General features: G+C 44.6%; 1 protein-coding gene across 5 annotated transcripts in view; it reads left to right on the plus strand.

Moving 5' to 3' along the window:
- TMEM245 (transmembrane protein 245) overlaps positions 1-24,952 on the plus strand; it is a 145,427-nt gene that overhangs the window by 28,003 nt on the left and 92,472 nt on the right. For all 5 annotated transcript variants that reach the window (XR_011314034.1, XR_011314035.1, XM_069730492.1 and 2 more), the window contains exons 3-4: positions 4,505-4,606; positions 20,363-20,476. Coding sequence is in view for 3 of the 5 variants with exons in the window: in XM_069730492.1 (XP_069586593.1) it covers positions 4,505-4,606; positions 20,363-20,476 (216 nt within the window). In the remaining 2 variants the exon portion in view is untranslated. The remainder of the gene's footprint in view (positions 1-4,504; positions 4,607-20,362; positions 20,477-24,952) is intronic.

Below are 24,952 nucleotides of genomic sequence, written 5' to 3' on the forward strand. Positions count from 1 at the left end.
GGCGGCATCTAAAAATCACTAAAATTGAAAAATCTCCGGGCCCAGATGGGATACACCCCCGAGTACTGCAGGAATTAAGTACAGTCATTGATGGACCATTATTTTTAATCTTTAAAGAGTCCATAATAACAGGGTCTGTAAAAAACTGAACTCTAATTAAAGGCCAGTAAGCTTAACCTCTACTGTGGGTAAAATCCTGGAGGGCATTCTAAGGGATGCTATGCTGGACTATCTGAAGAGGAATAACCTCATGACCCAGTATCAGCACGGGTTTACTAGGGACCGTTCATGTCAGACTAATTTGATCAACTTCTATGAAGAGGTAAGTTCCGGACTGGACCAAGGGAACCCAGTAGATGTAGTGTATATGGACTTTTCAAAAGCTTTTGATACGGTGCCACACAAAAGGTTGATACATAAAATGAGAATAATGGGGATAGGGGAAAATATGTGTAAGTGGGTTGAGAGCTGGCTCAGGGATAGGAAACAAAGGGTGGTTATTAATGGAACACACTCGGACTGGGTCGCGGTTAGTAGTGGGGTACCACAGGGGTCAGTATTGGGCCCTCTTCTTTTTAACATATTAATGACCTTTTAGGGGGCATTCAGAGTAGAATTTCAATATTTGCAGATGACACTAAACTCTGCAGGGTAATCAATACAGAGGAGGACAATTTTATATTACAGGATGATTTATGTAAACTAGAAGCTTTGGCTGATAAATGGCAAATGAGCTTTAATGGGGATAAATGTAAGGTCATGCACTTGGGTAGAAGTAATAAGATGTATAACTATGTGCTTAATTCTAAAACTCTGGGCAAAACCGTCAATGAAAAAGACCTGGGTGTATGGGTGGATGACAAACTCATATTCAGTGGCCAGTGTCAGGCAGCTGCTACAAAGGCAAATAAAATAATGGGATGCATTAAAAGAGGCATAGATGCTCATGAGGAGAACATAATTTTACCTCTATACAAGTCACTTGTTCGACCACAATTAGAATACTGTGTACAGTTCTGGTCTCCGATGTATAAGAAAGTCATAGCTTAACTGGAGCGGGTGCAGAGAAGAGCGACCAAGGTTATTAGAGGACTGGGGGGTCTGCAATACCAAGATAGATTATTACACTTGGGGCTATTTAGTTTGGAAAAACGAATACTAAGGGGTGATCTTATTTTAATGTATAAATATATGAGGGGACAGTACAAAGACCTTTCTGATGATCTTTTTAATCATAGACCTGAGACAGGGACAAGGGGGCATCTTCTACGTCTGGAGGAAAGAAGGTTTAAGCATAATAACAGACGATGATTCTTTACTGTAAGAGCAGTGAGTCTATGGAGCTCTCTGCCGTATGATGTTGTAATGAGTGATTTGTTACTTAAATTTAAGAGGGGACTGGATACCTTTCTGGAAAAGTATAATGTTACAGGATATATACACTAGATTCCTTGATAGGGTGTTGATCCAGAGAATTAGTCTGATTGCCGTATGTGGAGTCGGGAAGGAATTTTTTTCCCCAATGTGGAGCTTACTCTTTGCCACATGGGTTTTTTTTGCCTTCCTCTGGATCAACAAGTTAGGGCATGTTAGGTTAGGCTATGGGTTGAACTAGATGGACTTAAAGTCTTCCTTCAACCTTAATAACTATGTAACTATGTAATGTCATGGCCTGCAAATAGTCCAGATCTCAATCCAATTGAAAATCTTTGGTGGAAGTTGAAGAAAATAGCCCATGACAAGGCTCCAACCTGCAAAACTGATCTGGCAACAGCAATCAGAGAAAGTTGGAGCCAGATTGATGAAGAGTACTGTTTGACTTAAGGTACCTTCACACATATCGATATCGTTAACGATATCGTTGCTTTTTGTGACGTAGCAACGATATCGTTAAGGAAATCGTTATGTGTGACAGCGACCAACGATCAGGCCCCTGCTGGGAGATCGTTGGTCGCTGAACAAAGTCCAGAACTTTATTTTGTCGCTGGATCTCCCGCTGACATCGCTGGATCGGCGTGTGTGACACCGATCCAGCGATGTCTTCACTGGTAACCAGGGTAAACATCGGGTTACTAAGCACAGGGCCACGCTTAGTAACCCGATGTTTACCCTGGTTACCAGCGTAAAAGTGAAAAAAAACAAACAGTACATACTTACCTACCGCTGTCTGTCCCCGGCGCTCTGCTTCTCTGCACTCCTCCTGTACTGGCTGTGAGCGTCGGTCAGCCGGAAAGCAGAGCGGTGACGTCACCGCTCTGCTTTCCGGCCGCTGTGCTCACAGCCAGTACAGGAGGAGTGCAGAGAAGCAGAGCGCCGGGGACAGACAGCGGTAGGTAAGTATGTAGTGTTTTTTTTTTTTACTTTTACGCTGGTAACCAGGGTAAACATCGGGTTACTAAGCGCAGCCCTGCACTTAGTAACCCGATGTTTACCCTGGTTACCGGCATCGTTGGTCGCTGGAGAGCTGTCTGTGTGACAGCTCTCCAGCGACCAAACAGCGACGCTGCAGCGATCCGGATCGTTGTCGGTATCGCTGCAGCGTCGCTTAATGTGAAGGGGCCTTAAGTCCATGCTTCAGAGACTGGAAGCATTTAATATAAGCCAGAGGTGGTGCAATAAAATACTAGTGATGTGTTGGAGTTTTTTTTGTTTTTTGTTTTTCATGATTCCATAATTTTTTCCCCAGAATTGATTGATTCCATAATTTTTCCCCAATGCTTGGACAAAAAAGTAACCATTACTGACTACCACATTTTTTGTTCTTGATTTCTTTTAGTGTTTCTTAAAGCTAGAATGTTGCCATTTGCAATGACTTTAGTTTTGTGCCATGTCTGTGATCTGTTTTTTTTCTACAAAATTAAACAACTGAATGAACATCCTCCAAGGCCGGTGATTCCATAATTTTTGCCAGTGATTGTATATATGCGGCATAAACCAGTGCCAAGAGAAAATGAACACGGCCCTTCGGGCAAAACAGTAGAACCAAACAACAATGGTATACAGCATCTGCATCAGGATATAACAACCGGGTTCAGTACGGTTTAACATAAACACTTCTCTGGCGCTACCGGCTTCAGGCACACCGATCCCTGATTGACTGAGAAGGCTGTCTATTTACTTTCTAAACCCAACCCTGGAGAGGAGATAAGGTGTACAGCCTACCACCCGCTTTTCAGCTGTTCACTAAAAAGCCTAGCCATTAAAATTGCAGATTAACCCATATCAGCACCTAGTGTGCTGGAGCAAACTTCTAGGTTTCAGATCACTGAAGCTAACATCCACAGTGAAACCTATCTCCCCTCCAGTAGTTTGCCAGTGACTTTACCACTTTGCCATACTACCTTGTATGTTGTTGCTGTTCTCAGTATTGTCATGGTGTATGACCAGAGACATGACACTGTCTTCCAGAATCCCATCTTTGTAGCAGAGTTTGGCTGTTCCTCACCTAGTGTTAAAGGGAACCTGTTACCCTCCCCAGGCGTTTGTAACTAAAAAAGCCATCTTGTGCAGCACTAATGCTGCATTCTGACAAGGTGGCTCTTTAAGTTCGGGTCCCTGGCACTGCTGCAATAATCGCTTTTGAAATTTGTTCCTCATACCGTGAAATCGCCAGGGGGGCAGGCCTTTCTCCCCCGAATCCAGACGCCTCACAGCCGTCAATCATGGCCTCTGCACGCCGGGCGCTGCCTCCTCTTCCTTCAATAGCGTCCCCGGTGCCTGCGCTGTTGTTTTTTTTCTTCTCGGGCATGTGCAATTGCGCTGCCCTTCGAACTTACAGTGCAGGTGTCGGGGACGCTACTGAAGGAAGAGGAGGGCGGTGCCCTATGTTTCCAAAATCTTGCTTATTTGTGGCTAAAGAGAGCTCGGTCCTCAGACAGGTCTAATTAACATACACAAAAGTACCACAAGTGCTCTATAATAGCTAGGTGGATTACACAAACTGTTATCCAGCCATGATTATTGGATATTGGCTGGTAGGGGTAACTTTGCCGTGAAGTCCTTCTGAGGTTCTGCAGTACAGACACCCATGCTGGCACCCATAAGAATATATGCAAAAGTTGTTATAAATGATAGCTCCATGTAGATTTGTCCTGTGTAATGATTAGTGATGAGCGAATATACTTGTTACTGGAGATTTCTCGAGCACGCTCGGGGGTCCTCCGAGTATTTTTTAGTGCTCGGAGTTTTAGTTTTTCTTGCCGCAGCTGAATGATTTACATCTGTTAGCCAGCATAAGTACATGTGGGAATTCCCTAGCAACCTGGCAACCCCCACATGTACTTATGCTGGCTAAGAGATGTAAATCATTCAGCTGCGGCAAGAAAAACTAAAACTCCGAGCACTAAAAAATACTCGGAGAACCCCCGAGCATGCTCGAGAAATCTTGAGTAACGAGTATATTCGCTCATCGCTAGTAATGATATTAAACACTGTTATTTGCTAGTTATTTTTATGCTGTGAATATACTCTCTACTTATGTGTTGTATTTTGTATTCTTTTTCAGCATCTGTTGCTGGGTCTTGGAAGATTCCAATTTTTCTCATGATCGTGTTCCTTATGACGGTGGGTACACTGCATGAGAAACAGTCTGTTCAAGGGTCATCGGGTAAGGAAATATAGAAACCCCAAATTGTGAATTTTTATTTCTTAAAATGCAAGTAGACTTTTCAAAGTGATTCACAGATAAAAAATATTTGGAAGTGACCATGGAGGTACAATCTCTAAGGTTTCTACTTTTTCTTTCACCTATCATTATAGACCGGCAATAACCCATTCCCGACCCTGCACTGCCTTTTCATGTCCTAATGGTCAGTTCTATTAGAATGTGAAAAGGCAGTGCAGTGCTGGAGTTGTAGTAGAGGGAATTGAGTGCTGTCAGGGTTTGCTGCTCTTAAAGGAAAGGTGCCATCAAAATAAAATTTTTTTTACAGAAATTGTAAAAATGTAAAGAATTAATGATTACATTTTCTTAACCCCTTCATGACCCAGCCTATTTTGATCTTAATGACCTGGCCGTTTTTTGCAATTCTGACCAGTGTCCCTTTATGAGGTAATAACTCGGGAACGCTTCAACGGATCCTAACTGTTCTGAGATTGTTTTTTCGTGACATATTGGGCTTCATGTTAGTGGTAAATTTAGGTCAATAATTTTTGCGTTTATTTGTGAAAAAAATGGAAATTTGGCTACAATTTTGAAAATTTCGCAATTTTCAAATTTTTAATTTTTATTCTGTTAAACCAGAGAGTTATGTGACACAAAATAGTTAATAAGTAACATTTTCCACATGTCTACATTACATCAGCACAATTTTGGAAACAACATTTTTTTTGCTAAGAAGTTATAAGGGTTAAAATTTGACCAGCAATTTCTCATTTTTACAACGAAATTTACAAAACCATTTTTTTTAGGGACCACCTCACATTTGAAGTCACTTTGAGGGGTCTATATGGCTGAAAATACCCAAAAGTGACACCATTCTTAAAAACTGCACCCCTCAAGGTGCTCAAAACCACATTCAAGAAGTTTATTAACCCTTCAGGTGCTTCGCAGCAGCAGAAGCAACATGGAAGGAAAAAATGAACATTTAACTTTTTAGTCACAAAAATGATTTTTTAGCAACAATTTTTTTATTTTCCCAAGGGTAAAGAGAGAAACTGGACCCCAAAAGTTATTGTACAATTTGTCCTGAGTACACCGATACTCCGTATGTGGGTGGGAACTACTGTTTAGGTGCACGACAGGGCTCGGAAGGGAAGGAGCGCCATTTGACTTTCAATGAAAAATTGGCTCCAATCTTTAGCGGACACCATGTCGCGTTTGGAGAGCCCCTGTGTGCCTAAACATTTGAGCTCCCCCACATGTGACCCCATTTTGGAAACTAGACCTCCAATGGAACTAACCTAGATGTGCGGTGACCACTTTAAACCCTCAAGTGCTTCACAGAAGTTTATAACGCAGAGCCGTGAAAATAAAAAATCATTTTTCTTTCCTCAAAAATTATTTTTTAGCCCGCAATTTTTTATTTTCACAAGAGTAACAAGAAAAATTGGACCCCAAAAGTTGTTGTCCAGTTTGTCCTGAGTACGCTGATACCCCATTTGTGGGGGGAACCACTGTTTGGGCACACGTCGGGGCTCAGAAGGGAAGTAGTGACGTTTTGGAATGCAGACTTTGATAGAATGGTCTGCGGGCATCATGTTACGTTTGCAGAGCCACTGATGTGCCTAAACAGTAGAAACCCCCCACAAGTGACCCCATTTTGAAAACTAGACCCCCCAAGGAACTTATCTTGATATGTAGTGAGCACTTTGAACCCCCAAGTGCTTCACAGAAGTTTACAACGCAGAGCCGTGAAAATAAAAAATTAATTTTTCTTTCCTCAAAATGTTTTAGCAAGCAAATTTTTATTTTCACAAGGGTAACAGGAGAAATTGGACCCCAATAGTTGTTGCCCAGTTTGTCCCGAGTATGCTGGTACCCCATATGTGGGGGTAAACCACTGTTTTGGCACATGTCGGGGCTCGGAAGGGAGGGAGCACCATTTGACTTTTTGAATGTAAGATTGGCTGGAATCAATGGTGGCGCCATGTTGCGTTTGGAGACCCCTGATGTGCCTAAACAGTGGAAACCCCTCAATTCTAACTCCAACACTAACCCCAACACACTCATAACCCTAATCTCAACTGTAGCCATAACCCTAATCACAACCCTAACCCCAACACACCCCTAACCACAGCCCTAACCCCAACACACCCCTAACCCTAATCCCAACCCTAAACATAATCCTAACCCTAATCCAAACCCTAACCCCAACACACCCCTAACCACAACCCTAACCCCAACACACCCCTAACCATAACCCCAACCACAAGCCTAATCTTAACCCTATTTCCAAACCTAGCCCTAATTCCAACCCTAACCCTAAGGCTATGTGCCCACGTTGCGGATTCGTGTGAGATTTTTCCGCACCTGCGGATTTACTGCGGATTTCCAGTGTTTTTTGTGCAGATTTCACCTGCGGATTCCTATTGAGGAACAGGTGTAAAACGCTGCGGAATCCGCACAAAGAATTGACATGCTGCGGAAAATACAACACAGCGTTCCTGCGCGGTATTTTCCGCACCATGGGCACAGCGGATTTGTTTTTCCATAGGTTTTCGTGGAACTGTAAAGCTGATGGAAAACTGCTATGAATCCAAATCCGCTGCGGATCCGCAGCCAAATCCGCACCGTGTGCACATAGCCTAATTCTAAGGGCATGTGCACATGATGCGGAAAACGGTGCGGGTCCACAGCAGTTTCCCATGAGTTTACAAAAAACGCTGCGCACATGCTGCGGAAAAAACTGTGCGGAAACGCAGCGGTTTACATTCAGCACATTTCACTTCTTTCTGCGGATTCCGCAGCGGTTTTACAACTGCTCCAATAGAAAACCGCAGTGAAATCCGCAGAAAAACCGTGGTAAATCTGCAGCGGTTTTGCACTGCAGATTTATAAAAACCGCTGCGGAAAAATCCGCAGAGGACCAGAATACGTGTGCACATTCCCTAACCCTATCCCTAGTTCTAACTTTTGGGTAAAAAAAAAATGTCTTTATTTTATTATTGTCTCTACCTATGGGGATGATAAAGGGGGGTTATTTACTTTTTATTTTATTTTGATCACTGTGATGTTTTGTCACAGTGATCAAAATGTACATGGAACGAATCTGCCGGCCGGCAGATTCGGCGGGCGCACTGCGCATGCGCCTGCCATTTTGGAAGATGGCGGCGCCCATGAAGAAGACGGACGGACCCGGGAGCCTCGATAAGTATAAGGGGGGGAGATCGGGGCACGGGGGGGGGGCGTCGGAGCACGGGGGGTGGCATATGAGCACGGAGGAAGCGGACAGGAGGACGGGGGAGCGGAGCACAGGACGGAGGGGAGCGGACCACAGATCGGTGGCTTGGGGGGGGCACATCAGTGTTTCCAGCCATGGCCGATGATATTGCAGCATCGGCCATGGCTGGATTGTAATATTTCACCAGTTTTTTAGGTGAAATATTACAAATCGCTCTGATTGGCTGTTGAAAGTGAAACTGCCAATCAGAGCGATCGTAGCCACGGGGGGGGGGGGGGGGGGGGGCTAAAGTACCACTCCCCCTGTCCCTGCAGATCGGGTGAAATTGGAGTTAACCCTTTCACCGGATCTGCAGGGACGCGATCTTTCCATGACGCCACATAGGCGTCACAGGTCGGCTTGGCACCGACTTTCATGACGCCTACGTGGCATCATGGGTCGGGAAGGGGTTAAAAAATATTATCATTTGTTTATAATTTAGTAAAATATTAAAAATAATTTGAAAAGTTTTGGAATTTCCACTTTTAAACACTAGGGGAGCAGCTGCTGAAATTTCAGAAAAACCTAGTGTACAAATAGCTCACATTACTGCACTGCAGTAATTATAGGCGGAGTCTGCTGACGTGTGTGATGTCTCCTCTCCTCCCCTCCTGGGTGTTTGCTAAGGGATTAGAGAGGATGATACTCAGGAACCCAGTGAGCAGCCATTTTGTTGGCGACTGCAGAGTATGGCTGCCGTCCACTATCAGTATTTGGTCAGTATTTTACGTCAGTATTTGTAAGCCAAAACCAGGAGTGGAACAATTAGAGGAAAAGTATAATAGAAACATATGCACCACTTCTACATTTATCACCCACTCCTGGTTTTGGCTTACAAATACTGATGTAAAATACTGACCAAATACTGCTAGTGTGAAGGCAGCCTTAGGCTACTTTCACACTATCGTTGTTGGCTGTACGTTGCAATGCGTCGTTCAGGAGAAAAAACACATCCTACAAAGTTGTCTGCAGGATGCGTTTTTTCCCCATAGACTAAGGGTATGTTCACACGTTCAGGATTTCCATCCTTTTTTTTTCAGGACAGTTTTTTTAAAAAACTGCAGCTCTTGGCAGAAAACGCAGGTCCTTTTTTTGGTCCTTTTTTTGTCCTTTTTTGATGCGTTTTTTGATGCGTTTTTTGATGCGTTTTTTTTATCCTTTTTTTATGCAGTTTTCTATGCAGAGACTGTGTTTCCTAGGAAGCTTTTTAGGGCTAAAATGGCTGAAAATACCCTACCCCTACCCCTAACCCTACCCCTAACCCTACCCCTAACCCTACCCCTAACCCTAACCCTACCCCTACCTCTAACCCTACCCCTAACCCTACCCCTAACCCTACCCCTAACCCTACCCCTAACCCTAACCCTACCCCTAACCCTACCCCTACCCATATTCTAACCTTAGTGAAAAAAAAAAAAAAAAAATTCTTAATTTTTTTATTGTCCCTACCAATGGGGGTGACAAAGTGGGGGGGGTGTCATTTACTATTTTTTTATTTTGATCACTGAGATAGGTTATATCTCAGTGATCAAAATGCACTTTGGAGCGAATCTGCCGGCCGGCAGATTCGGCGGGCGCACTGCGCATGCGCCCGCCATTTTGCAAGATGGCGGCGCCCAGGGAGAAGACGGCCGGACGGACACCGGGACGCCGGGTAAGTATAAGGAGGGGAGATTAGGGCACGGGGGGGGCATCGGAGCACGGGGGGGGGCATCGGAGCACGGGGGGGGCGGGATCGGAGCACGGGGGGGCAGCCACACTCCGCCCACGCACTTCCGCCCGCTCCCCCGCACTTCCTGCTGCAGCGGTTCTGCACATCAAATCGCAGTAAAACCCGCAGATATATTTTTGATCTGCGTGTTTTACTGCGATTTTGACCTCACAATGGAGGTCTATGGGTGCAGAACCGCTGCGGTTCAGGAAGAAGAATTGACATGCTCCTTCTTTTTTCCGGGAGCTATTCAGCGCGGCTTTTTTTTTACAATTTCCGGACCATGTGCACAGTGTGTCCTGTTTTCCATAGGGTACAGTGTACTGTACCCTGCATGGAAAACAGCTGCGGAACCGCAGCGGCAAAACCGCCGCGGTTCCGCGGTAAAAAACGCACTGTGTGAACATGGCCTTACATTACCGACGTATTGCCACACGTCGCAACTGTCGTGCGGCGGTTGCGTCATGTTTTGTGGGACCGCCGCCACAAAAAAAGTTACATGTAACGTTTTTTTTGTGCGTCGAGTCCGCCATTTTCGACCGTGCATGCACGGCTGAAACTCCGCCCCTCCCCAGACCTTACAATGGGGCAGCGGAAGCGTCATAAGACTGCTTCCGCTGCCCACGTCGGACATTTCTTTCACAGCATGCGTCGGTACGTCGGCCTGACGCACTGCGACGGGCCCGTACCGACGCTAGTGTGAAAGCAGCCTTATACTGACAAGTAGACAGTCACCGAGGATGGCAGGCAGCAAGGATTCTGGGAGATATATGGTGGAGGAAGCAGGGTGACAGCAGCACAGAGTATTTCAAGAGAGCAGTGTGCTGGTCTATGGGGGCCCCCTGTTTGGTGCGCGGAGCAGCCAGGGATTGTACATAGAGCGCTGTCTTTTATACACGTGGATGAACCATCTGCTCCACAGAAATCCAGGAAACATTTCTGCGGATTGATGGCCTGTTCTGATCCAGACTTTGCAGGCAGACCCCATTCCCCTTCTCAGATCCTGTCTTCCCCATCCTGTCCTGGTGATGTGTGAAAGCAGGGCGACAGGCGAAGTACGGGGTGACGCTGGGAAGGAAATGTAGCCATATAGTAACGATAAAAATGAGACGCCTCTCTTCAGCTGCCTCACCAGCCTTCCCCTGACTGCACCTAACTGGAGGTCATGCTGCCCCTCTTATTACCCCAGACCCACGTGCAGGTGCTTAGCCAGAACCACCATAGAATGGGTCTGCTTTCTGAAGATAATACTGACATAGTGTTCTCACATAATACCGCCATATAGATCACACATAATACCGCCATATAGATCACACACAATACTATCAAATAGATCACACAATGCTGTCATACAGTTCTCACATAATACCACCATATAGATCACACATAATACCGCCAGTGTTCTCACATACCGCCATATAGATCACATAATACTGCCATAGTGTTCTCACATAATACTGCCATATAGATCACACACAATATTATCAAATAGATCACACAAAACTGTCATACAGTTCTCACATAATACCACCATATAGATCACACATAATACCGCCAGTGTTCTCACATACCGCCATATAGATCACACATAATACTGCCATAGTGTTCTCACATAATACAGCCATATAGATCACACATAATGCTGCCAGTGTTCTCACATAATACCGCCATATAGATCACACACAATACCACCATATAATTCTCACAATACTGATCAAGCATAATAACACCATACAGATCACATAATACCGTCATATAGATCTCACATAATGCCATAATACAGCATGACCCCCTGCAGCTCCTGTTATCGCACGCATTGAGTTGTGTGTGCAATGGGGAAAGATATGCAGGGGGGAGAGGAGTGCATAGGAGAGGATTAGATACACGGTTCACCAGACAGTATCACACAGGAGAGGATTAGATACACGTCTCAGCAGACAGTATCACACAGGAGCGGATTAGATACACGGCTCAGCAGTCCGTATTCCACAGGAGGATTAGATACACAGGTCAGCACAGTATAGGAATAGATACACAGGTCAGCATACAGTATCACACAGTATAGGATTAGATACACGGTTCACCAGACAGTATCACACAGGAGCGGATTAGATACACGGCTCAGCAGTCAGTATTCCACAGGAGGATTAGATACACAGGTCAGCACAGTATAGGATTAGATAGACAGGTCAGCATACAGTATCACACAGTATAGGATTAGATACATGGTTCACCAGACAGTATCACACAGGATAGGATTACATACACGGTTCAGCAGACAGTGTCACACAGGAGAGGATTAGATACACGGCTCAGCAAAGATCACACAGGAGAGGATTAGATATATGGCTCAGTCAGTATCACACAGGATAGGATTAGATGCACGGCTCAGCACAGTAACACACATGGGAGGAGATATGTTATGGCTGGCAATCAGGCAACACAGCGTGCAGTAATCAGCGCACATACAGAGATCTGGCAATAACCCAAAACAATAGGACGAGCTCTGAGACGTGGAATCTCTGTAGACTGCAGTACCTGATCTATCCTCACACAACTGGAAGCAGCAGTGGATTGCGCCTATCAACTACCTATGCAACTCGGCACTGCCTGAGGAGCTGACTAGCCTGAAGATAGAAATACAAGCCTGACTTACCTCAGAGAAATACCCCAAAGGAATAGGCAGCCCCCACATATAATGACTGTTAGCAAGATGAAAAGACAAACGTAGGAATGAAATAGATTCAGCAAAGTGAGGCCCGATATTCTAGACAGAGCGAGGATAGCAAAGAGAACTATGCAGTCTACAAAAAACCCTAAAACGAAAACCACGCAAAGGGGCAAAAAGACCCACCGTGCCGAACTAACAGCACGGCGGTGCACCCCTCTGCTTCTCAGAGCTTCCAGCAAAAGACAATAGCAAGCTGGACAGAAAAAACAGAAAACAAACTAGAAGCACTTATCTAGCAGAGCAGCAGGCCCAAGGAAAGATGCAGTAGCTCAGATCCAACACTGGAACATTGACAAGGAGCAAGGAAGACAGACTCAGGTGGAGCTAAATAGCAAGGCAGCCAACGAGCTCACCAAAACACCTGAGGGAGGAAGCCCAGAGACTGCAATACCACTTGTGACCACAGAAGTGAACTCAGCCACAGAATTCACAACAGTACCCCCCCCTTGAGGAGGGGTCACCGAACCCTCACCAGAACCCCCAGGCCGACCAGGATGAGCCACATGAAAGGCACGAACAAGATCTGGGGCATGGACATCAGAGGCAAAAACCCAGGAATTATCTTCCTGAGCATAACCCTTCCATTTGACCAGATACTGGAGTTTCCGTCTAGAGACACGAGAATCCAAAATCTTCTCCACAATATACTCCAATTCCCCCTCCACCAAAACAGGGGCAGGAGGCTCCACAGATGGAACCATAGGTGCCACGTATCTCCTCAACAACGACCTATGGAATACATTATGTATGGAAAAGGAGTCTGGGAGGGTCAGACGAAAAGACACCGGATTGAGAATCTCAGAAATCCTATACGGACCAATAAAACGAGGTTTAAATTTAGGAGAGGAAACCTTCATAGGTATATGACGAGAAGATAACCAAACCAGATCCCCAACACGAAGTCGGGGTCCCACACGGCGTCTGCGATTAGCGAAAAGCTGAGCCTTCTCCTGGGACAAGGTCAAATTGTCCACTACCTGAGTCCAGATCTGCTGCAACCTGTCCACCACATAATCCACACCAGGACAGTCCGAAGACTCAACCTGTCCTGAAGAGAAACGAGGATGGAACCCAGAATTGCAGAAAAATGGAGAGACCAAGGTAGCCGAGCTGGCCCGATTATTAAGGGCGAACTCAGCCAACGGCAAAAATGACACCCAATCATCCTGGTCAGCGGAAACAAAACATCTCAGATATGTTTCCAAGGTCTGATTGGTTCGTTCGGTCTGGCCATTAGTCTGAGGATGGAAGGCCGAGGAAAAAGATAGGTCAATGCCCATCCTACCACAAAAGGCTCGCCAGAACCTCGAGACAAACTGGGAACCTCTGTCAGAAACAATATTCTCAGGAATGCCATGTAAACGAACCACATGCTGGAAGAACAAAGGCACCAAATCAGAGGAGGAAGGCAATTTAACCAAGGGCACCAGATGGACCATTTTAGAAAAGCGATCACAGACCACCCAAATGACAGACATCTTTTGAGAAACGGGAAGGTCAGAAATGAAATCCATCGAAATATGTGTCCAAGGCCTCTTCGGGACCGGCAAGGGCAAAAGCAACCCACTGGCACGTGAACAGCAGGGCTTAGCCCTAGCACAAATTCCACAGGACTGCACAAAAGCACGCACATCCCGTGACAGAGATGGCCACCAGAAGGATCTAGCAACCAACTCCCTGGTACCAAAGATTCCTGGATGACCGGCCAGCACCGAACAATGAAGTTCAGAGATAACTTTACTAGTCCACCTATCAGGGACGAACAGTTTCTCGGCCGGACAACGATCAGGTTTATTAGCCTGAAATTTCTGCAACACTCTCCGCAAATCAGGGGAGATGGCAGACACAATGACTCCTTCCTTGAGGATACTCGCCGGCTCAGATAACCCCGGAGAGTCGGGCACAAAACTCCTAGACAGAGCATCCGCCTTCACATTTTTAGAGCCCGGAAGGTATGAAATCACAAAATCAAAACGAGCAAAAAATAACGACCAACGGGCCTGTCTAGGATTCAAGCGCTTGGCAGACTCAAGATAAGTAAGGTTCTTATGATCAGTCAAAACCACCACGCGATGCTTAGCACCCTCAAGCCAATGACGCCACTCTTCGAATGCCCACTTCATGGCCAGCACTTCTCGGTTGCCCACATCATAATTACGCTCAGCAGCAGAAAATTTCCTGGAAAAGAAAGCACATGGTTTGAACACTGAGCAACCAGAACCTCTCTGTGACAAAACCGCCCCTGCACCAATCTCAGAAGCATCAACCTCGACCTGGAACGGAAGAGAAACATCAGGTTGACACAACACAGGGGCACAGCAAAAACGACGCTTCAACTCCTGAAAAGCTTCCACGGCAGCAGAAGACCAATTAACCAAATCAGCACCCTTCTTGGTCAAATCGGTCAATGGTCTGGCAATGCTAGAAAAATTACAGATGAAGCGACGATAAAAATTAGCAAAGCCCAGGAATTTCTGCAAACTTTTTAGAGATGTCGGCTGAGTCCAATCCTGGATGGCCTGAACCTTAACCGGATCCATCTCAATAGTAGAAGGGGAAAAGATGAACCCCAAAAATGAAACTTTCTGCACACCGAAGAGACACTTTGATCCCTTCACGAACAAGGAATTAGCACGCAGTACCTGGAAAACCATTCTGACTTGCTTCACATGAGACTCCCAATCATCTGAGAAGATCAAAATGTCATCCAAGTAAACAATCAAGAATTTATCCAGATACTCACGGAAAATGTCATGCATAAAAGACTGAAAAACAGATGGAGCATTGGCAAGTCCGAACGGCATCACCAGATACTCAAAATGACCCTCGGGCGTATTAAATGCCGTTTTCCATTCATCTCCCTGCCTGATTCTCACCAGATTATACGCACCACGAAGATCAATCTTAGTAAACCAACTAGCCCCCTTAATCCGAGCAAACAAGTCAGAAATCAATGGCAAGGGATACTGAAACTTAACAGTGATCTTATTAAGAAGGCGGTAATCAATACACGGTCTTAGCGAACCATCCTTCTTGGCTACAAAAAAGAACCCTGCTCCCAATGGTGACGACGATGGGCGAATATGTCCCTTCTCCAGGGACTCCTTCACATAACTGCGCATAGCGGTGTGTTCAGGTACGGACAAATTAAATAAACGACCCCTAGGGAATTTACTACCAGGAATCAAATCGATAGCACAATCACAATTCCTATGCGGAGGAAGGGCATCAGACTTGGACTCTTCAAATACATCCTGAAAGTCCGACAAGAACTCTGGGATGTCAGAAGGAATGGATGACGAAATAGACAAAAATGGAACATCACCATGTACTCCCTGACAACCCCAGCTGGTTACCGACATAGAGTTCCAATCCAATACTGGATTATGGGTTTGTAGCCATGGCAACCCCAACACGACCACATCATGCAAATTATGCAGTACCAAAAAGCGAATAACTTCCTGATGTGCAGGAGCCATGCACATGGTCAGCTGGGCCCAGTACTGAGGCTTATTCTTGGCCAGAGGTGTAGCATCAATTCCTCTCAACGGAATAGGACACCGCAAAGGCTCCAAGAAAAATCCACAACGTTTAGCATAATCCAAATCCATCAGATTCAGGGCAGCGCCTGAATCCACAAACGCCATGACAGAATATGATGACAAAGAGCACATTAAGGTAATGGACAAAAGGAATTTGGACTGTACAGTACCAATAACGGCAGAGCTATCGAACCGCCTAGTGCGTTTAGGACAATTAGAAATAGCATGAGTAGAATCACCACAATAGAAACACAGTCTGTTCAGACGTCTGTGTTCGTGCCGTTCTACTTTAGTCATAGTCCTGTCGCACTGCATAGGCTCAGGTTTACTCTCAGACAATACCGCCAGATGGTGCACAGATTTACGCTCGCGCAAGCGACGACCGATCTGAATGGCCAAGGACATAGACTCATTCAAACCAGCAGGCATAGGAAATCCCACCATTACATCCTTAAGAGCTTCAGAGAGACCCTTTCTGAACAAAGCCGCTAGTGCAGATTCATTCCACAGAGTGAGTACTGACCATTTTCTAAATTTCTGACAATATACTTCTACATCATCCTGACCCTGGCATAAAGCCAGCAGATTTTTCTCAGCTTGATCCACTGAATTAGGCTCATCGTAAAGCAATCCCAGCGCCTGGAAAAATGCATCAACATTACTCAATGCAGAATCTCCTGGTGCAAGAGAAAACGCCCAGTCCTGTGGGTCGCCGCGCAAAAAAGAAATAATAATCAAAACCTGTTGAATAGGATTACCAGAAGAATGAGGTTTCAAGGCCAAAAATAGCTTACAATTATTTCTGAAGCTCAGGAACTTAGTTCTGTCACCAAAAAACAAATCAGGAATCGGAATTCTTGGTTCTAGCATCGATTTCTGATCAATAGTATCTTGAATCTTTTGTACATTTACAACGAGATTATCCATTGAGGAGCACAGAGCCTGAATATCCATGTCCACAGCTGTGTCCTGAAGCACTCTAATGTCTAGGGGAAAAAAAAGACTGAAGACAGAGCTAAGAAAAAAAAATGATGTCAGGATTTCTTTTTTCCCTCTATTGGAAATCATTGAAAGGCTCCTTGTACTGTTATGGCTGGCAATCAGGCAACACAGCGTGCAGTAATCAGCGCACATACAGAGATCTGGCAATAACCCAAAACAATAGGACGAGCTCTGAGACGTGGAATCTCTGTAGACTGCAGTACCTGATCTATCCTCACACAACTGGAAGCAGCAGTGGATTGCGCCTATCAACTACCTATGCAACTCGGCACTGCCTGAGGAGCTGACTAGCCTGAAGATAGAAATACAAGCCTGACTTACCTCAGAGAAATACCCCAAAGGAATAGGCAGCCCCCACATATAATGACTGTTAGCAAGATGAAAAGACAAACGTAGGAATGAAATAGATTCAGCAAAGTGAGGCCCGATATTCTAGACAGAGCGAGGATAGCAAAGAGAACTATGCAGTCTACAAAAAACCCTAAAACGAAAACCACGCAAAGGGGCAAAAAGACCCACCGTGCCGAACTAACAGCACGGCGGTGCACCCCTCTGCTTCTCAGAGCTTCCAGCAAAAGACAATAGCAAGCTGGACAGAAAAAACAGAAAACAAACTAGAAGCACTTATCTAGCAGAGCAGCAGGCCCAAGGAAAGATGCAGTAGCTCAGATCCAACACTGGAACATTGACAAGGAGCAAGGAAGACAGACTCAGGTGGAGCTAAATAGCAAGGCAGCCAACGAGCTCACCAAAACACCTGAGGGAGGAAGCCCAGAGACTGCAATACCACTTGTGACCACAGAAGTGAACTCAGCCACAGAATTCACAACAGAGATATACTGCTCAGAGTCAGCACCACAAAGGAGAGGATTATATTGCCTCTCCCCCTCCCCACTGATACTTACTTCACGGCTCCACTGCTGAGTCCTTTCTCTCCCTCCCATGGTCTCCTCCTTCTTCTCCTCCTGTAACCGCTGCGATTATCCTGGGAAGCTGGAGCTCACAGCACATTGTGAGCTCCAGGAAGATGGCGCTGATCTCCTGCCTCTTCTGTGGTGTGGACGGCTCAGGGGGCGTGGCCAGACCAGAGCAGGGAGCAGCTTATAATGCTAGCTATGGGGTCGGCTCCCGACCGCAGCCTCCTATGCCCAGGGCTGCCGTATTTGCAGAGTGTAAGTGTCGTGCAGCTACACTTACACTCCTGCAAAGGAAAATGGCGGCGCCCAGTGGGTGAAAAAAAAAATAATAATAAAAAAAATGTTAAAGTTAAAAAAGGAAATTTGTATGAAAAATAATTGTTTATATAAACAATTATTTTTAATACAAAAAATAAAATGCGGCACCATCCCTTTAAATATCTCTTTACTTGATATGGTCAAAGCAACTTCTACAAGAATAGGGAGTTACTGCATGAGATTGCTGCCTCTTGTCGCGTCATTGGTTCCCTGCAGTGTAATTGTGGGGTGCTGGTTAAAGGGGTTTACATGTACAATCCCTTAAGAATTCATATGTTTCCCCCTTTTAAAATAACGCTTATTCTCGCCTCCAGTTGTGGCACCGTTCCAGCAGTCCCGGCACGATCTCTCCTGGAGATCTTTTTTTCCAGATGTATGTGATACGTCTGAAGGCTGAGGTGTGTGAAGTTGACTGCTGATGGGCCACAGGGTTTGCATGATGCCATACTGTTCCTGGATCGCCAGGAGAGACAGTGTCGACACCACTGGAATGGTTCTGGCGCCAGAGGTGAGTATGAATGTTGGTATTTTAAAAGGGAGAGACCTGAGGATTGAGAAGAAGTTATCTGAACAGCCGACAGCCCCTTGAAAAACGCTTTTTCACAATTACTTGAATCAGAAGACCATGGGCAGTGACCTGTCTGGCTGCACTTGTGCCTCCTTAGTAAATAACTTCAATGGATAAGTACTGAAAAACACCAACACAGATTTCTTAAAAAACAAACAAAAAAAGCAACATAAAAATTTAATCTGCATTAAAGTACCATTATAGGCATGTATTAACCTTAAAATCCAAAATCCTACTGACTGGTGTGCTTTTTAATTAGACTGAATAATAAGTGGTGTTTAACAAAAATCCATAATTATGATTTATTTCTTTTCTTTTTTACTACTTGTGCAAAAAAGCAAAACAAAAAAAAACAAAAAAAAAAACAAGAAATTATTAGTTTCTGATACCCATAACTTTTTAAAATTTTTCTGTAGACCCCTACAAGTAGGCATTAAATGAGTTGTCCGCTACAAGATAACCCCAATAGATTTAATTCAGGACATCACATAAAACAAAAATCATGTATTTCCTCCTATTGCAGTGGCAAGTCGTACCGCTGTTCTAGGAATCTGATGTGAGGTTGTTCGGTCGCATGCCAGTCACAGCCAATGAGCACTCACTCGTCAACTGCAGCTCATCAATATTCCTTCAGGGCGCCCACTCAGTTGGCCTCAGCCGATGGTACGACAATGTCACATCAGTCTCCTGGAACTGTGGTACCGATCTCAATGGAATGGCACCGACAGTATACACTGTTTTTATTGTACATGGGGTCTTGAATCCAATAAACAATTGTTGTAGTTATACCTGCATTTACACTGAAAGATAATCATGAACAAGTGTTCTTAAAAACATGATAATCTTTCAGAGTAAACAGTCAGCTGATCACCTGAGGCACGAGCAAAACGCTTGTTGTTGGGTAACATAATATGCTCAATGCGCATCATTTCCTTTGGTCTGCCTGTGTAAGGCTGTGTGCACACGTTGCTGTTTTTTTGCGGTTTTTCCCCGATAAAAACGCTATAAAACCGCAAAAACCCCACATACAATAAGCATCCCATCATTTAGAATTAATTCCGCATGTTTTGTGCACATGATGCGTTTTTTTTCGCGAAAAAAAGCGCATCGTGGTAAAAAACCCAGCATGTTCATTAATTTTGCGTGTTTTATTTTTGCGGATATTCCACTACAAAATGCATTGGGAAATGTCTGGAAAAAAACGCACCAAAACCGCGGCAAAAACGCATGCGGATTTCTTGCGGATTTCTTGCAGAAAATGTACGTTTTTTCTCAGGAATTTTCTGCGAGAAATCCTGAACGTGTGCACATAGCCTAAATCGTCATTTAAGCAACCGCTGATTGTTAAAGGTTTACTGATCAGCAGTCATATCGTGGCGCCAGGTGGTCCTTGTATACCAACTCGTATTCTAAAAGGACAGCTGCACTCCCAGAATTGCATCGAGAATATCGATACCGGTATCATTTGAGAACTATTTCGTGCTTTAAAATGCTGTGATCTAGTCCGTATTTTCTTTCCACAGTAGGCATGTAAAATTGGGATTGTATGCATACGTGTTTGTCACTAATTACTAAGAATATGATGTGTGATTGTAGTACCTATGCCATGTTTTTTTTTTCATTTTTAGACATTAGAGTACGGAGTTTGAGACATTTACGTTGTACTTTATTTTTTTCTACTTTTCATTTGTAGCTACGGTACTTCCTGGCCAAATGATAACCATTGCGGCATCAACTATTGCTATGGCAATATCCATCACAGGTTTTGAGGAATACCAGGAAGAACTGACCACAAGACAACCTCCAGGTGACTGAGTACTTTGTGAGATCATGACATTTACTGTAATGTTATAATCAGAAACTTTCTAAGAATATCATGTTTTGAAAGTATTAACCCAGTTTTCACCTTCCTGATCAGGACAATATTTCAAATCTGACATGTCACTTTGTTCTAATAACTTTGGAATGCTTCCACATATCCCAGTGATTCTGTGATTTTGTTTTTTTTCTGTGACACATTGTACTTTATTTTAGAGGTAAATGTAAATCGATATGATGATTTTTTTTTATGAAAACAACTGAAATTTGACAAATATTTTGAAAAGTTTGCAATTTCAAACTTTGAATTTTCTTCCCCCAAACCCCGTCCCAACATGGCCAATTTTTGTTGCCTTTTCATTTTTTTCTCCTCTTCTTTTTCTAAGATCCATAACTTTTTTTATTTTTCTGTCCACATTGACATATTTGCTCTTGGTTTTTTTTTTAGGACGAGTTGTACTATTGAATGACACCATTCATTTTACCACAGAGTGTACTGGAAAGCGAGGAGAAAAAAATGACAAGCAGTGAATTTGTGGGAAAAAAAAAAGATTACGACGATATCAAACTTGCCAGTATCTTTTATTTGAGGCTAGTTTCACTGATCAGTTTTTTCGCCGCATGCCTACTCCGGCGTCGTGCCACAGCACCGAATCCGGCGTAATTTGTGAAAACCTGATGGGACGGATCCGGTTTTCAGCTGGATCCGGCGAGAAACCGGATCCGTCCCATCCGGTTGGCATCCGTTTCGTCCGGTTTTCCATCCGGTTTTTAAGAACGCCCCTGGGAGTCTCCAAAATGTGATTGGCCCCCTCAAAACTATATATACAGTCTTCCTACAGCCCATCAGTCACAGGTTGGAGAGGAGCAAGTGTTTGGAGAGAGATGGAAGTCATTATTACGAAGATTCTGCAGAACAACGTGGATTTCATTGTGGAGGCGAATCACTTGAAAGCAATTGTTCTGGAGAAGGAGCGAGAGAGACAGCGCATCATGCATCTGCGCCGATGCCGTTTGTGGATCCACCCCATCACCGCACAGAGAATGACACGTGAGGTGTTTTCAACACTGCACATGGAGGTACGAGGAAACCCACAGAAATGTTTCTCATATGTGCGGATGAAAGCGGAGAACTTTGATCTATTGGTGGACCGAATTGAACATCTCATCCGAAGGAGTGATACGTATTGCCGATTCTCTATTTCACCGGCCGAGCGACTGATGGTCACTCCTCGGTAAGCCATTTTTATTGTATGCACTCCTGTAGTACACTTTAATTGATTGTAATTTGATTTTGTAGTAATTTCTGCTTTGATTTTGTTCACAGATTCCTTGCTACTGGAGAATCCCTTTCGTCACTAGGGAATTTCCACCATCTCCAGAATTGTAAAGCACACTGTCAGGAATCCCCTGACCGCTGCCACCAATTCGTCACGATTCACACCGTGACCGTCACCCCTACGTCACGGGTTGGGGTGACTTTAGGCCAACAGACGGCTATCACATGTGCAGGGGGGCTTATCTTAGTTATCCCTCCACTGCTAACAATGTGATGAGAAAACACACACAAGGCTATTGACCTCTTAGTTTACCGCAGGGGCTTATTCTAGGTATCCCACTGCTTTCAATATACCACAAACTGCAGGGATTTATGTATATCCCGCTTACAGTTCCACTTAACACTTGCAGCTCTCTGGCGCCCCCTTTACTCTCAGGTCAGATTAGGTACTGCACCATGGGTAATTAGTCGCCAGAAAGGCTGCCTGCTATGTACTGGCTATTGGGCACGCTGCAGCGACGCGATAAACTACTCCCACTCAGGCAGGAACAATAATTATCAACGCCGCAGCCGCTACAGCATCACTCAACAGTCAGCACACTCTCGCTGCCACCAGCTTCGATTAAACGGGTCCGAAGCTAACACAACAGTAACAGTAGCGTATTTCCCTTCAGAAGACTTAGGGTACAGTTTAGAACAGGAGAACGAACTAATATTAAATATTATATCCCATAAAAATTAGGCAGTGCTTTATCAAAAATATTTTATAAAGATGTTACAAATGAGACAATTGCAAATATGTACATGGGTAATTATAACATAAAGGGAATAAAGGAGAAAAGATAACACTCACATGTTCAAAGCATGGCAGGCCCCCAGGCTGGTGCAGCTTTCCATACGTCCCAGCTCATGGGATGTGCTCAGCTCTTCCAGGAAAATAGGACAAGAAGGAAGCTGGGGATGTGTGCAGACAGTTATAGCCAAGCCTGTAACATCCCAGAAAGGGATCACCTCGTCCCTCCTACCTTTCCAGTTAACTCATTTTATTCTAATCTATATCTAATTTCGATAACTCCGCTACAAAACATGTCATAGTCCTAACAAACCCATCATTCATCTCGGATTAACGTGAGCATTCTAATGAGATCAAATATGTCCTATCTGGGATACATATTTACAGGGAAATCCCTACTTCTTTACCAGACGGAGTTAGAAGCCCGAGTTTCAAGGGATGGGTAGATACACCGAGTGGGAATACGAATATATATTTTCGTGTTCTTAACGTAAACATTGTGCATAATATCGTACAAAAACCAAACAAAGAATCTTTCATGGATCCTAGAAACTTCTAAACAGTTCTCTGCTAGAGGAAAACTTGAGCCTAGTCGTAAATACCTCTCGGCCATAAAACTCCCCACTACATTGGCAAAGCAGCTCTTGGCTGAATGAAAGGGAAGGGGGCTTGGGAGTTGAAAGTCAGGAATTTGAAGCTACAAACTGTTGCAGCATCACTCCAAGAAGGGGTGCTTAGCCCACGCAGGCTAGCAAGAGAACTACTTATGATATTTCATACCATATCGTGACACACACTTGTCGTGCATTGTGGGACTCTTTGCACGATGAATTTATACCACATCCCACAATGGAGAATTGGTTGGATGTAGCCGAGAAATTCCAGCAAGTGTGTCAGTTTCCCAATTGCTTGGGTGCGGTGGACGGGAAACATATCCATATCGTGAAACCGGCTGGTTCGGGATCAGAATATTTTAACTATAAAAAGTACTTTTCCATTGTGCTGATGGCCATCGCCAATGCGGATTACAAATTTGTAGCGGTGGATATTGGGGCGTATGGCCGCTCTAATGATTCCCAAGTTTTCAAACTGTCTGCAATGGGGCATCATTTGTATGGAAACACCTTTCAATTCCCCCCCCAAGACCACTGCCTCAAACCTCTGGGCCACCAATGCCTTTTGTTTGTGTTGAGGATGAAGCCTTCCAGCTGTCAGAACATCTGCTGAAACCCTACTCCAGTCGTGGATTAACCCAAACTAAAAGAATTTTTAACTACCGCCTCACACGTGCACGGAGAATGGTGGAGTGTGCTTTTGGGATTTTGACCGCCAAATGGAGAGTTCTACTGACATCTATAAACTTGAATACAGACAACGTTGACGAGGTGTTGAAAGCTTGTGTTGTCCTGCACAATTTTGTGATTTCCAAGGAACAGATTTCCATTGAGGACCACTCTGAAGAAACCACCTTGGCTGATTATAACAACATAACGTATAGAAGTTATGTGACAGTTTCCCAAATTAGGGACCAATTCGCAGAATACTTTGTCACCGGAAGGAAGAATCGACTGGCAGGATGAGAGAGTTTGAACAATTTATCTTTGACCTTGTAATGGTATTTGACCTACTTTTACCCAAGTTGTGTACCTCTTTGGGTTCTACCCAAAGTATTTCACCTTCTTTTACCCAAGTTGTGTACCTGTTTGGGTTGTACCCAAAGTATTTTACCTTCTTTTAACCAAGTTGTGTACCTGTTTGGGTTCTACCCAAAGTATTTTACCTCTACCAATAAACCATCTTTAACCCAAGTGTTAACTATACCTTATAAAGAAAATACAAATTTGCTTTAAAAACACAGTTTTATTATAACTTTTTTGAACAAAACAATAATTAAATGTTTGGCAACACAAAAATAAACTTTATTTGGCTGCGCCAAAACTTAGGGGTTAGAATATGTCGGGGTGGAGATAGTGCTGGAGGGGCTGTCAGATAGGGACACTTCGACAGTGGGAGTGTGGAGAGAGGAATGTGGTGGTGGTGGTGGGGAAGGATCAATAGGTAGTGGTGAATGGGTGGAGAAAGCAAGTGAATGGGTGGACAGGAAACTGGGAGTTGGGCTAGGAATTTGGTATGATGAATGGGTGTAGCTGATGGTTTGAGAGGATTGGGAGGCTGAAGCGTTGAGGGGTGGAGAAGGGGGTTGGGATATGACGGGTGAATGAGGCTGGTGGTAGTGGGCAGGGAGAGGAGGCACGGAAGATGTTGTTGGAAACTGGTATGGGGAGGGATGTTCATACTGGTCTGGATGGTGGGAAGGGGCACGGGCTGGAGGCTGGTAGTGGTCTGGATGGTGGGACGGGGCACGGTCACGATGTGGGTAATGGTGAGGTTGG

Source organism: Ranitomeya imitator, chromosome 6, assembly GCF_032444005.1.
Source record: "Ranitomeya imitator isolate aRanImi1 chromosome 6, aRanImi1.pri, whole genome shotgun sequence".
NCBI classification, from domain to species: domain Eukaryota; kingdom Metazoa; phylum Chordata; class Amphibia; order Anura; family Dendrobatidae; genus Ranitomeya; species Ranitomeya imitator.